Source organism: Prionailurus bengalensis, chromosome C2, assembly GCF_016509475.1.
Source record: "Prionailurus bengalensis isolate Pbe53 chromosome C2, Fcat_Pben_1.1_paternal_pri, whole genome shotgun sequence".
Classification (NCBI taxonomy): Eukaryota; Metazoa; Chordata; class Mammalia; order Carnivora; family Felidae; genus Prionailurus; species Prionailurus bengalensis.
Genome location: NC_057350.1, coordinates 125444338 through 125459874, shown reverse-complemented (window position 1 = coordinate 125459874; position 15537 = coordinate 125444338). Strand labels below are relative to the sequence as shown.

General features: G+C 35.8%; 1 protein-coding gene across 1 annotated transcript in view; it reads right to left on the bottom strand.

Annotated features, from left to right (window-relative positions):
* PIK3CB (phosphatidylinositol-4,5-bisphosphate 3-kinase catalytic subunit beta) overlaps positions 1-15537 on the bottom strand; it is a 189748-nt gene that overhangs the window by 91777 nt on the left and 82434 nt on the right. The window contains 3 exon segments of the mRNA XM_043595281.1: positions 1938-2161; positions 8637-8663; positions 8666-8861. Coding sequence (XP_043451216.1) covers positions 1938-2161; positions 8637-8663; positions 8666-8861 — 447 coding nt within the window.

Genomic DNA, 15537 nt, shown 5'->3' with positions numbered 1-15537 from the left:
ACAAACAAGCAAGGAGGCATAAAAAGAGAGAAAGAGAGAGAAACCAAGAAAGGGTCTCTTAACTGTAGAAAACAAACTGATGGTTACCAGAAAGGAGGTAGGTGGGGGGATGGGTGAAACAGGTGATGGGGATTAAAGAGTGCACTTGTCCTGATAAGCAATGAATTATTAAAAACTTAAACAAAAAACCTCTCCATACATATATATATATATACATATATATATATATATATATAAAATTGAAAAAGTATTCTATGCTTGGAATCCACTAAGATTTTACAGTATCTCCATTTCTCTTTTAATTTCAAAACATTTATTTTCACACATACTTTTTTACAATGATGATTACATTAAGATATGCACAGCCAGTAGAGATCTGACCCATAAGTAATGAAATGCAGACTGACCTAGATGGGCAAATTGCCCTGAGCCAGTGTTTTCAAGTTGACTTCTAGTCACCTAACAGCAGTAAATAAAATTCCCCATTCCAGCTCTTTCAAGAGGGCAGAATTCCCTAAACAGTATTTTAAATTTGATCTTGAGATTTTATAATATCCAAATCTTGGTTTAATTGAACTTCTGTCTGAACATATCTCAGGATACAGCATCAAATGTTTTTGTTGTTGTTGTGGTTTTTTTTTAACCTATATAAACTTCCTTTGTAAAAGGCCAGAAGGCAGGCTCCTGCTTTTGCATTTGTTCCTACAAATATTTAGATACATATTGTTGGGAAGGAGGCAGAACTGAATAAAACCAGAAACATCTGGAGAAAATCCTGACTATACCACAGACCAGCTATAAGGCCTTGGCACACATACAAAAAACTTCTCTCCCTTTCAGTTTCTTCCCTATAAAACGAGGATGATAACACTTTATAGAGTTGTTTTTCAAAGTGGAGAATAAAGGGGTGCCTGGGTGGCTCATTGAGTTGAGTGTCTGAATCTTGATTTTGGCTCAGGTCATGATCTGGGGTCGTGGGATCGAGACTTGCATTAGGCACCACGCTGAGTGTGAAGACTGCTTAAGCTTCTCTCTTTCTCTCTCTCTCTCTCTCTCTCTCTCTCCTCCCTCTGTCCCTCTCTCCCACTCTCCCACTCGCACTCTCTCTAAAAAAATTAAAAATTAATATTTAAAAGTGGAGACTATAACAAAAATACCTTTCATAGCTCTTAGCATGGTGAAGTGCTTAATATAGAATGTTTACTAAAATGGGTTTATATCATTGTTGTTATCAGAGTAACTGAAGAAAGAACAAAATATTCTTGAACTCCTACCCTAATTCGAAGCCAGATCCTAGATGATAAAATGACCATACTATATACAAAGGTAGTACCATAATCTGGCTTCTAAAATAACTGCGACTATTCAGATATGGATTAACTGTATATACACACTCCATTATAATGCCCAATTCCATATCAGCACTTAATTACATATTTAAAGAATGCAAATATAAGAATATGGAAAAAAGAGATCATTTGATCAAAGCTTTCATTTTATAGACAAGAGCAAAATCACATGAGAAAACCCAGTAACTAAAAAACACTGTCTAGACTGGGGTTGGCAATCTTTTTCTGTAAAGACCCAGGTTTTGCTGGCAACCTATGAGTCTTTGTCAATATTCTTTTCATTCTTTTTCTCCTTCTTTAACATCTCTTAAAAATTCCTTGAGTTTTTTTACATCCCTTTTAAGTATAAAAACCATTCAAAAACTGCAATTTTCCAAACCCAATCTAGACTAATATAACATTGCATCAAAAATCATACACATGCAAAGCATGTATCACACCTAATGCTAAAATTTCCATCTTAAATCTAAAAATGCTCTTTGTAACAGCATTTACCAAGTGAGCAAGAACCTCTTCTAAGATTGGTGCTGCATTCAGGTAAAATCACAGATTTATTACAAAATATTTCTTAAAATAATACAACACTACCTGACAATTTTCAAAATGAACAGCCACAATGAGCTTTCCTCCATAAAGTTTATCTTCTAAGTTTTCAAGGATGGATGGTTCATGTTCTGGTGGATACGTCTGTTTTAGCCAATCCATCCAAGACAATCCCACAAGTGACTGAATCTTTTCTTCACTGAATTTGCGCATTTTTATTCGGAATTCATTCACTTCAGGATCCTTCAGTGCATCAAATTCATGTAGACCTAAACAAATTTTTTTACAGTGTCATTTTGAGTAGCTAATAATAATACAAGAAATACAAAATATATCCAACCAAATATACTGGACGTTCAATTTTTATCAAGAAAACAAAACTGGGTAGGAAAATATTACACAAGGATCAAAAGAATATCCAGATAAAATAACACATTTCATATATAGAAGGTGAACACACAATCAGCTTTCTAAAGAAGACAAACTTGAAATCTTTCAAAGAAATGTAGTTAGGTACCAGTTTGATAAAGATAATCATGGAAATAGTATACACATTTTAAAACCACATATAAGGGGCGCCTGGGTGGCTCAGCTGGTTAAGGGTTGGCTCAGGTCATGATCTCAAGGTTTATGAGATCGAGCCCCAAATGGGGCTCCCTGCTGACAGCATGCAGCCTACTTGGGATTCTCTCTCTCTCCTTTCTGTCCCTCCCCACTTATACACACATGCTCGTATGCTTTCTCTCTCCCTCTCAAAATAAGAAATAAACTCAATAATTAGATAAAACCACCTATAAACTATCCAGTTTTTCTTTACAAACCAAGTAAAAATCACGTTTATCATATCTGAGAAAGCCTAAGAATCTGAAAACTTTTAAATTAATCAGTTTAAAACTCACATTTTTACTTAAGGCTCAGTAAATTTAAATTTTATAGATTAAACTTAGGTTTCACTGTGATTTTTCAACAATGGTTATATCAGTCAAAAATCTCATGAATATAAAATTATTCTTCACTGTACTTAATTATGAACCACTTCTACCATGCAGACAACTAAATACAGCAACCTTTTCATAAACTTATCATTATCCTAATAAACAATGCTAGAAATTTACAACAAATAAACATGCAGAAATTTGTATACATAAACTTTTACTTGTAAGATGGCAAACATTTTAAAGTTTAACAACACCCTGTACTGGAAGGCGTATTTATTTAATATTAGAAATTATAAACATACACATACATTCTTTGACCTCAAAATTCTGCCAACAGGAATTTTAGCCTGAGAGACCCACTACTAGCCAGTAAGTGCCAAATATGCACCCCCAAATCATGCACATAAGATGCCCAACTTCTAGTGACCCCCCCCACCTCCAGCTTCTGGCCAAAAACTTCCAATCAGCCATACAAGAGGCATTCCCCCTTCTTTAGCATAACACTTTTTCAACCCCTGCCTGCCTTTGGGTCACTGACAAACAAAAAGCTCCTTTACTATAATAGCAAGCTCTGAGTAAATAGTCTGTTCTCATTGGGTGGTCTTTATTTCCACAAACCTAGAGAAGTACATTATTTGTACAACGTACTGTTAACAGTACAAGAATGTTCACTGTAGTTTTGTTTATAATAATTTAAAAACTGGAAATAAAGTTAATCATTAAGACCTAGTTTTAAAATTGAGATACATCCATATACCATTATATGGTAGTAGAAGTGATCAATGGATAGATTAGATTGGTATTGTTACATTAAAAGCTCCAGGTAAGTTAAATGTAAAAAGCAGGGACAAAATGAGTCTCACAAGATTCCTTTTATGCAAATTCAAAAGAAAGAGTATAGAATATGTATACATTTTTGTTCTGAAAAGATACCTGAGATGATGACAGTATTTCACAGTGCTGAGGACAGAAGTACAGGGAAGCAGCCTGCCAGTATTTGTTCCATAAGGCCATTTAATACCCTATCATTTGAATCTATACTATCTGAATATATGCATGTCAATCAGGGTTACCTAGACAGTGGACTTATCTCCATTGTCTATTTTCTTTTACATATTAAAACAATTATTATTTCAAAAATAAATATTAGAATCAATCTGTGGTATTAAATATAAAAACATAAAAATGGGGGGCGCCTGGGTGGCGCAGTCAGTTAAGCGTCCGACTTCAGCCAGGTCACGATCTCGCGGTCCGTGAGTTCGAGCCCCGCGTCAGGCTCTGGGCTGATGGCTCAGAGCCTGGAGCCTGTTTCCGATTCTGTGTCTCCCTCCCTCTCTGCCCCACCCCCGTTCATGCTCTGTCTCTCTCTGTCCCAAAAATAAATAAACGTTGAAAAAAAAATTAAAAAAAAAAACAAAAACAAAAACAAAAACAAAAAACCATAAAAATGGTTAAGCCGCATAATGAATGCAGCAAAGGTAAAATCTTGAGAGTACATTATAATTTCCTGGATAGTTTTGGATCTGGAATGGAAATATACACTCTTATTCAGCCATGAAAGAACTGTAATTTATGCAGACTAGCTGAGGGATTTTGGAGCTTGTTTGCCAGCACAGCTGAAGCTCTTTCTACTCACAGACACAGGTATTACAGGTGAGGAAAGGGAAATGTGTACCTACTACTTTTAACAAAAATCAAACTCTTTATCTCCCTTTATCTACTAAAAATCACGTCTAAACCACTTCCTAAATGTCTCTCAACCCTGTCTACTTCTCCTAGTTCTTGCAGCCATTAATTTATTCCCAGTCCATCATTGTCCCTCCCATGGATTACTACATCAGTTTTTCACTAATTTCTCTACTCCCAGTCTTAATCTCTCCAACCCATGCTCCATTTTCCAGTATGAATAATTCTTTATAAAATGCAAATATGATGGGGACACCTAGGTGGCTCAGTTGGTTAAGTGGTTGAATGTCCAGCTCTTGATTTTGGCTCAGGTCATGATCCCAAGGTCATGGGATGGAGCTCCTCATTGGGCTCCATGCTGAGTGTAGAGCCTGCTTGGGATTATCACTCTCTCCTCCTGCCCCTCTCTCCCCCTCCCCTACTCATGCACTCACTCTCTTGCTCTCTCAAAAAAACAAAAATGCAAATCTGATGTTACTCCCCTATTTAAATCCCTTCAATAGTTTCCCAACTGCTCCTAGGAATACGTCTCAAATTTTTATTCTTTTTAGGTTTATGTATTTATTTATTTTTTTGAGACAGAGCGAGTGGGGGAGGGGCAGAGAGAGAGAGAGAGAGACATGGGGCTCAAACCCACAAACCACGAGATCATGACCTGAGCTGAAAGCAAGAGTTGGACACTTAACCAAATGAGCCACCCAGGCACCCCAACAAACCTTAAATTTTAAGATAAGAATATTATTTAGCTTAGAATCAAATATAATTTTTTAATATAAAAGAAGTATTGAGTGAATAATTTCTTCACATTAACGACATTGTTAAAGTCCTCCAGACTCTAGATATCCTTCACTTTAAACTACACCACAACTTTACAGGTCAGGGAAAATAAGGGAGTATTCAAACATGTTTTTCAGGATGCTGACAAAATCCTCCAATCAAGATTTCCTAATGCGTATTTGGAGAAATGAATGCAGGGGTGACAGGTACCTTCACTACAGAGGATAATCAGAATCCAAAGAACAGCTCTGTAAATAATTACTTAGAATAAACATAAAAAATAAAATGATCAAATATATTATCACTCAGGAAAAGGTATTTTTAGACCCATCAGGGCAATTATATCTATTGTTTTCTTTGGGGAGGAGGAGGCAGCAAACTTGTTCCTGAAGTTAAACTGAAATAATTGTTTATTGTTTTCCCAGGAGGCATGACCTCACCAAGTCCCGGTTGTAGTCACCACATACAAATTAGCAATGGCAAAAAATGACTTGTTAGGTATTGAAAGTAAAAATTCATTGTAAAATAATAAACAGAATTACTCAAACTCCTAAATTAATGTTAACACTTGAATTTGTGTATATGATCATTAACATCAGGTTTCCTAGATGCACTGAAAATCTAAAATATGATTTATAAATAGTTAAGAATTTAAAAACTGTTCAAGTTAATATAAAACACTCTTTGCATCTTGATCAATCAAATTGCAGGGCACACTGCATTAAAATTTTTTATATAATAAGCTTTATGATACAGAAGGAAATATGGTCACATTACTTATAGAAAGAGAAATTCAAGATATACATCTACCCACACCTGTACCTATACCTACACCTATACCTATACCTACATGTATATAATCCCTGCATTGTGGCAGGGCAAAGTCAGTGTTGCCAAATAAAAAACCAGCATGCTCAATTCTATTTGAATTTTAGATAAACAATGAATGATTTTTATCAGGAAGTATATCCCATTTAATATCTCAATCTACTATATTTTTATTTGCTAAGTCTGGCAAGCTTATGTAGAGGTTAATAGTGGCTAATGAGCTCATATATTTTGGAGATCACGACTAGAAGAGTGCAGAGATTTCAGTTTTGAAAACATGTTACATCTCAAAAGATAACTATATCCTGACAAAAGTTAGCTCTCTCTCTGGTGCTAACCTTTTGGGTTATCAAATATTTTAGCTTCCTTAACAATCAGTGTGGTTATGATCTACTTCCTTTCATCAGTATAGAAATATACAAAAGTTATATATCTTCATACACACACACACAGCCATTTGGAAAAAACTATATATCTCAATATTGCCAGTGAATATTCTTGTCTTGGATAAGACTGTGTTTATTCTTTTTACTTTTCCATATATTCTTCAATTCAAAGGGGAGATTTTTTGTAATGGAGAATTTAAAATTTATCAAAAAGATCTTTGGAGCTCTGGCAAATAGAAAGGAATGCTCTCTACTGAGGTCATTAATATATAAGAAAATTTGGGTGGTACCTGGCTGGCTCACTTGGTGGGGTGTGTGACTCTTGATCTTGGGGCTGTGCGTTCAAGACCCATGTTGAGTATGAAAATTATTTAACAATAAATAAATAAAATCTTAGGGACAAAATAAAATTTTGTATGGTAAATAATTACAAACCTATTTAAGGGGGAAAAAATATTGCCTAAAGCAAACTAGTTATCCTCTGAAGTAATTAACCTTTTTATTAAACATCTGACTTTTGATTTTAGCTCAGGTCGTGATCTCAAGGTTTGTGGGTTCATGCCCCAAGTTGGGCTCTACCCTAAGAGCATGCAGCCTCTTGGAATTCTCTTTCCCTTCCTCTCTGCCCTTCCCCTGCTCACATGTGTTTGTGCTCTCTCTCTCAAAATAAATAAATAAACTTAAAAAAAAATTACAAAAAAAAAAAAAAAAAAACACTTTTTGAATACCAGGCTGTCATTCAGTAAATCAACAAGGTTCTGTTCTGTGTACTCAGAAGGAAGAGTGTAGTCCCACATTTGTAATCATTAGTTAGCCTGAATTGCTATAGGTCACCATCAAAGAATGCAATCTCACAGGGCATGGTTCTTAGAGGAGATGGCACTAGATTATCTTGAAGGTACGTATAATCCTAAATGGGATGGTACTATATTATCCTGTAATAGTGAATTTAATCAATACAGAGGCCAATCCAAATCCAACAACCACCAGTCGATATTTTGGTTTTGTATTTAAACTTCAGGTCTCTAAATTAAAATAAAACAGGGGTGCCTGAGTGGCTCAGTTAGTTAAGTGTCCGACTTCGGCTCAGGTCACGATCTCACTGTCCGTGAGTTCGAGCCCCGCGTCGGGCTCTGCACTGACAGCTCAGAGCCTGGAGCCTGTTTCGGATTCTGTGTCTCCCTCTCTCTCTGACCCTTCCCCGTTCATACTCTGTCTCTCCCTGTCTCAAAAATAAATAAAACGTTAAAAAAAAAAAGTTTAAAAAAAATAAAATAAAATAAAATAAAATAAAATAAATAAAATAAACTAAATTAAATTAAAATAACATAACATAAAATACCATAACATAAAATAATGAAATAAAATAAAATAAAATAAAATAAAATAAAAACCCAAAACTGCTACTCAAAAATAAACAAACAAACAAACTTCAAGTCTCTTCCAGAGTTAACCTCTTATAGTACTTAACTCAAGTTAGTATCTTGTCTAAAGCAGGATACTGATATCCCATTGCCCCTGAGACAGTTATGATTATTACAGCAAGACTGTACCAGATTTTCTTTGTTATTCACAATTCTCCCTGGAATTAATTTGCAAAGAAGAACATGGACATAATTTATCTTCACTCACTACAAAAATAACTCTACTTAAAGAAAAATTAAGGAGTAAAATTTGTCAATAATATTGGAATTTATCAATCAGCTTAAAATCTTGGTTGGTATAGAGAGTTGTATATAAATTGTGTTTATACCGTAGAGGCATTTAAAAGAAACAGAGAATGTATCTCTCAGAAAAGGTATCTCTTCTCAAACTACGTGAGACAAAGGAACAACTTTTTTCTTTCCAATCTGCCAAGAAACATTATTTTGCAAATAAAAATAAGTCACTAGAAAAGGATGCAAAAAATATAACCCCTGGGATACTGTGGCAATATCACATTGCTACAGGAATTTATAAACATTTACTCTCAAATTTTATACTTACCTGATCTCAGACTGGTTAACAATTTACAGACAAGCATTGGTCCTTGGGCCATACTCTACAATGTCTTAGATTATACTTACTACATGTTTATACATATAGCAACAAACATGGTAAGAATTCATACTAGGAAGTACTTAAATTACCTTTTCCTATAAGGACTCCAATTTTGAGTCTAATTTTTCCCCTGGGTCACAACTTCTTGTCACTAATTTGAGAACTGGAAGAAAAGGTCTGACATCACAGAGCCTTCTTGTTTCATCTTCAAGCTCCTCATATACAGCAGTTTGATTCACACATGCAAACATATAGGAGTCAATTTCCATAAGGAGGTTAAACATTGGGTAATTGTGAACTTGCTTCCATAACATCTGCAGGAAAAAATTAGACACTTTCTGGAACAGAAAAACTTGGTCAAGTGTATAAAATACATCTACAAAGATACTTACTACAGCACTCTTTGTAAAACTCAAAAACATAGAACAAGCCAAGTGTTTAGCAATAAAGGATTGACTAAATCAATAATAAAGTACTATACATCTGTGAAAATAAAAATAAAAGGTAACATAGGAAACTGTCCAAGATATATTAAGGTTGTTTTTTTTGAAATGCCAACTTGTAGTAGAATATGTATACTATTAACCCATTTTTGTAGTTAATGTACTAGTATAATGCACATAAAATGCACATACATAAGCAAAATCATTAAGTATCTGCCAGACTCATCAAGAAAGAGAGTGAGAACTCAAAATCAGAAATGAAAGAGAAGTTACAACTGACACCACAGAAATATAAAGGATTATAAGAGACTACTACAAAAAATCATGTGCCAACAAATTTGAAAACCTAGAAATGGATAAATTCCTAGAAACAATCTTCCAACATTGAATCAGAAAGAAGCAGATACTCTAAACAGACTGATTGCCAGTAACAAAATGGAATCAGTAATTAAAAAACAAAACAAAACAAAACAAAAAACCCTCCCAAAAGGGGCACCTACATGGCTCAATCAGTTAAGTGTCTAACCCTGGATTTCTGCTCAGCTCATGATCTCACAGTTCGTGAGAGCCCCATGTTAGGCTCTGTGCTGGCAGCGCAGCACCTGCTTCTATTCTCTCTCTGCCCCTACTCTGCTCATGCTTGCTCTCCCTCAAAATAAATACATAAACTTAAAAAAAAAAAAAAACCTTTAAAAAAAATCAAAAGAAAAAAAAACTCCCAACAAACAAAATCCAGAACCAGACGGCTTCACCAGTGAATTCCACCATTCATAAAAGATTTACTATCAATCCTTCTCAAACTCATCTAAAAAAGAAGGAATGTATAAGTTTACAAGAATTGAAATTATACCATGCTTACTTTCAGACCACAATGCCATGAAGCTTGAAAGCAACCACAGGAAAAAGTCTGGAAAACCTCCAAAAGCATGGAGGTTAAAGAACACCCTACTAACGAATGAGTGGGTCAACCAGGCAATTAGAGAAGAAATTAAAAAATATATGGAAACAAACGAAAATGAAAATACAACAATCCAAACGCTTTGGGACGCAGCAAAGGCAGTCCTGAGAGGAAAATACATTGCAATCCAGGCCTATCTCAAGAAACAAGAAAAATCCCAAATACAAAATCTAACAGCACACCTAAAGGAACTAGAAGCAGAACAGCAAAGGCAGCCTAAGCCCAGCAGAAGAAGAGAAATAATAAAGATCAGAGCAGAAATAAACAATATAGAAACTAAAAAAACTGTAGAGCAGATCAACGAAACCAAGAGTTGGTTTTTTGAAAAAATAAACAAAATTGACAAACCTCTAGCCAGGCTTCTCAAAAAGAAAAGGGAGATGACCCAAATAGATAAAATCATGAATGAAAATGGAATTATTACAACCAATCCCTCAGAGATACAAACAATTATCAGGGAATACTATGAAAACTTATATGCCAACAAATTGGACAACCTGGAAGAAATGGACGAATTCCTGAACACCCACACGCTTCCAAAACTCAATCAGGAGGAAATAGAAAGCTTGAACAGACCCATAACCAGCGAAGAAATTGAATCGGTTATCAAAAATCTCCCAACAAATAAGAGTCCAGGACCAGATGGCTTCCCAGGGGAGTTCTACCAGACGTTTAAAGCAGAGATAATACCTATCCTTCTCAAGCTATTCCAAGAAATAGAAAGGGAAGGAAAACTTCCAGACTCATTCTATGAAGCCAGTATTACTTTGATTCCTAAACCAGACAGAGACCCAGTAAAAAAAGAGAACTACAGGCCAATATCCCTGATGAATATGGATGCAAAAATTCTCAATAAGATACTAGCAAATCGAATTCAACGGCATATAAAAAGAATTATTCACCATGATCAAGTGGGATTCATTCCTGGGATGCAGGGCTGGTTCAACATTCGCAAATCAATCAACGTGATACATCACATTAACAAAAAAAGAGAGAAGAACCATATGATCCTGTCAATCGATGCAGAAAAGGCCTTCGACAAAATCCAGCACCCTTTCTTAATAAAAACCCTTGAGAAAGTCGGGATAGAAGGAACATACTTAAAGATCATAAAAGCCATTTATGAAAAGCCCACAGCTAACATCATCCTCAACGGGGAAAAACTGAAAGCTTTTTCCCTGAGATCAGGAACACGACAAGGATGCCCACTCTCACCGCTGCTGTTTAACATAGTGCTGGAAGTTCTAGCATCAGCAATCAGACAACAAAAGGAAATCAAAGGCATCAAAATTGGCAAAGATGAAGTCAAGCTTTCGCTTTTTGCAGATGACATGATATTATACATGGAAAATCCGATAGACTCCACCAAAAGTCTGCTAGAACTGATACAGGAATTCAGCAAAGTTGCAGGATACAAAATCAATGTACAGAAATCAGTTGCATTCTTATACACTAACAATGAAGCAACAGAAAGACAAATAAAGAAACTGATCCCATTCACAATTGCACCAAGAAGCATAAAATACCTAGGAATAAATCTAACCAAAGATGTAAAGGATCTGTATGCTGAAAACTATAGAAAGCTTCTGAAGGAAATTGAAGAAGATTTAAAGAAATGGAAAGACATTCCCTGCTCATGGATTGGAAAAATAAATATTGTCAAAATGTCAATACTACCCAAAGCTATCTACACATTCAATGCAATCCCAATCAAAATTGCACCAGCATTCTTCTCGAAACTAGAACAAGCAATCCTAAAATTCATATGGAACCACAAAAGGCCCCGAATAGCCAAAGGAATTTTGAAGAAGAAGACCAAAGCAGGAGGCATCACAATCCCAGACTTTAGCCTCTACTACAAAGCTGTCATCATCAAGACAGCATGGTATTGGCACCAAAACAGACACATAGACCAATGGAATAGAATAGAAACCCCAGAACTAGACCCACAAACGTATGGCCAACTCATCTTTGACAAAGCAGGAAAGAACATCCAATGGAAAAAAGACAGCCTCTTTAACAAATGGTGCTGGGAGAACTGGACAGCAACATGCAGAAGGTTGAAACTAGACCACTTTCTCACACCATTCACAAAAATAAACTCAAAATGGATAAAGGACCTAAATGTGAGACAGGAAACCATCAAAACCTTAGAGGAGAAAGCAGGAAAAGACCTCTCTGACCTCAGCCGTAGCAATCTCTTACTCGACACATCCCCAAAGGCAAGGGAATTAAAAGCAAAAGTGAATTACTGGGACCTTATGAAGATCAAAAGCTTCTGCACAGCAAAGGAAACAACCAACAAAACTAAAAGGCAACCAACGGAATGGGAAAAGATATTCGCAAATGACATATCGGACAAAGGGCTAGTATCCAAAATCTATAAAGAGCTCACCAAACTCCACACCCGAAAAACAAATAACCCAGTGAAGAAATGGGCAGAAAACATGAATAGACACTTCTCTAAAGAAGACATCCGGATGGCCAACAGGCACATGAAAAGATGTTCAGCGTCGCTCCTTATCAGGGAAATACAAATCAAAACCACACTCAGGTATCACCTCACGCCAGTCAGAGTGGCCAAAATGAACAAATCAGGAGACTATAGATGCTGGAGAGGATGTGGAGAAACGGGAACCCTCTTGCACTGTTGGTGGGAATGCAAACTGGTGCAGCCGCTCTGGAAAGCAGTGTGGAGGTTCCTCAGAAAATTAAAAATAGACCTACCCTATGACCCAGCAATAGCACTGCTAGGAATTTATCCAAGGGATACAGGAGCACTGATGCATAGGGCCACTTGTACACCAATGTTCATAGCAGCACTCTCAACAATAGCCAAATTATGGAAAGAGCCTAAATGTCCATCAACTGATGAATGGATAAAGAAATTGTGGTTTATATACACAATGGAATATTACATGGCAATGAGAAAAAATGAAATATGGCCTTTTGTAGCAACGTGGATGGAACTGGAGAGTGTGATGCTAAGTGAAATAAGCCATACAGAGAAAGACAGATACCATATGGTCTCACTCTTATGTGGATCCTGAGAAACTTAACAGGAACCCATGGGGGAGGGGAAGGAAAAAAAAAAAAAAAGAGGTTAGAATGGGAGAGAGCCAAAGCATAAGAGACTGTTAAAAACTGAGAACAAACTGAGGGTTGATGGGGGGTGGGAGGGAGGAGAGGGTGGGTGATGGGTATTGAGGAGGGCACCTTTTGGGATGAGCACTGGGTGTTGTATGGAAACCAATTTGTCAATAAATTTCAGAAAAAAAAAAAATAAAAAAATAAAAAAATAAAAAAAATAAAAAAGAAGGAATGCTTCCAAATTCATTCTACAAGGGCAGTATTACCCTGATACCAAAACCAGACAAAGACACTACAAAAAAAAGAAAACCACATACCAATATCCCCAATGACCATAGCTGCAAAAATCCTCAACAAAATATTAGCAATGCAAATTCAGCAAGACATTTAAAGGTTTATTCACCACAATCCCTGCATTCCAAGGATGCAAAGATGGTTCATTATCCACAAATCAATCAATATGACATACCACATTTACAAAATGGAAGATAAAAACCATCTAATCATCTCAGTAGATGCAGAAAAAGCATTTGACAAAATTTCGTGATCCTGCATGATAAAAACAAGTGGGAAGAGAGAAAATATACTTCAACATAATAAAGTCATATATGACAAACCCATGGCTAACATCATACTTACTTGTGAAAAGCTGACAGCTTTTCCTCTAAGATCAGAAACAACATAAAAATATCTACTCTCACCACCTTAACTCAACACACCATACTACAAGTCCCAGTCACAGCAATCAGACATAAAGAAAAAACATTCAAATTGTTAACGAAGAAGTGAAGTTGTCACTATTTATAGAAGACATGATACTACATATAGAAAACTCTAAAGATTCCACAAAAAACGATTAGAAATAATAAATGAATTCCATAAAGTTGCAGAATACAAAATTAATATACAGAAACCTGTTGTTTCTGTACACTTGCAGAGAAATTTAAAAACAATGCCATTTATAAGTACATCAAAAAAAAAAAACCTAGTCTTATGCTAAGTGAAGTAAGTCAGAGAAAGATAAATACCGTATGATTTCATATATACATAGAATCTAAAAAACAAAAACAGGAGGCTCATAAATACATACAGCAAACTGGTGGCTGTCAAAGGGGAGGAGCAGAAGGGACAGGTGAAATAGGTGAAGGGGAATACAAGGTACAAAAATACCATTTATAAAATAAGTAACCCAACGAGATGAAAAGCACAGAAGAAAAAACATAGTAAAATTGCAATAACTTTGTATGGTGACAGAAGGTAACTACACTTATCATGGTGAGCATTTCAAAATGTACTTAACTATTGAATCACTAGGTTGTACACTTAAAAGTAATATAATATGTCAACTAGACTTCAATTTTTTTTAATTTTTTTAATGTTTATTTTTGAGAGAGAGACAGAGCATGAGCAAGGGAGGGGCAGAGAGAGAAGGAGACACAGAATCTGAAGCAGGCTCCAGGCTCTGAGCTGTCAGCACAGAGCCTGATGTGGGGCTCACACTCACAAACCATGAGATCATGACCTGAGCTGAAATCAGATGCTTAACCGACTGAGCCACCCAGGTACCACTATACTTCAAATTTTTTTAAGTGAATATCTCTGAAGGCTAAGAATCAATGAAGACATCCATATTTAACATTCTTATGAATATAAATAACATCTAATCAGAAAATAGAAAAAATTTTAACGTATGTATCATCACTCCCATACAAAATTTGTATTATTTTTCCTGCATTATTTTCTATTCATCAGGGTTATCTTCATTAATTAGCATTGCTCTATCAGTATAAATAAGCAGAATCTCATATCACTTCCCCCAAGTCTCCTGGATGAGATCATGTAAAAGATCACTATATAAATGACAAGGTGGATGATAAATTTTAACTGCAGCCAGTACAAAAGCCAAAAGCTGAAAATAACAAACTGGGGATAAAACTCATAGCTAATTCTCAGATTCAGTTTTATATATGAAAAAGGAGTGATGGACAACAGAAGAAAAAATAGGGAAACTGGATTTTCATCAAAATTTTACAAAATTCATATATGAATAGACACTAATGTGATAGTGAAAAGGCAAACCAAAGAATGGGAGAAGATGTTTGCAAATTATATATTTGATAAGCGATTAATATTCAGGATAATTGAAGAACCCTTACGGCTCAGTAACAAAAAAAAGACAAGTGAAAAAATGTGCAATAGTCTTGAATAGACAATTCTACAAATGGCCATTAAGAAGAAGAAAAGATGCTTGACATCATTAGTCATGAGGTAAATGCAAAGAAAAGCTGCAATAAGATACCACTTCACAGACATAAAAATGGTTATTATCAAAAACAAACAGGGGCACCTGGATGGCTCAAGTCAGTTAAGCATCCAACTTCGGCTCAGGTCATGATCATGTGATTCATGAGTTAGAGCCCCACGTGAGGCTCTGTGCTGACAGCTCAGAGCCAGGAGCCTGCTTCAGATTCTGTGTTTCCCTGGCTCTCTGCCCCTCCC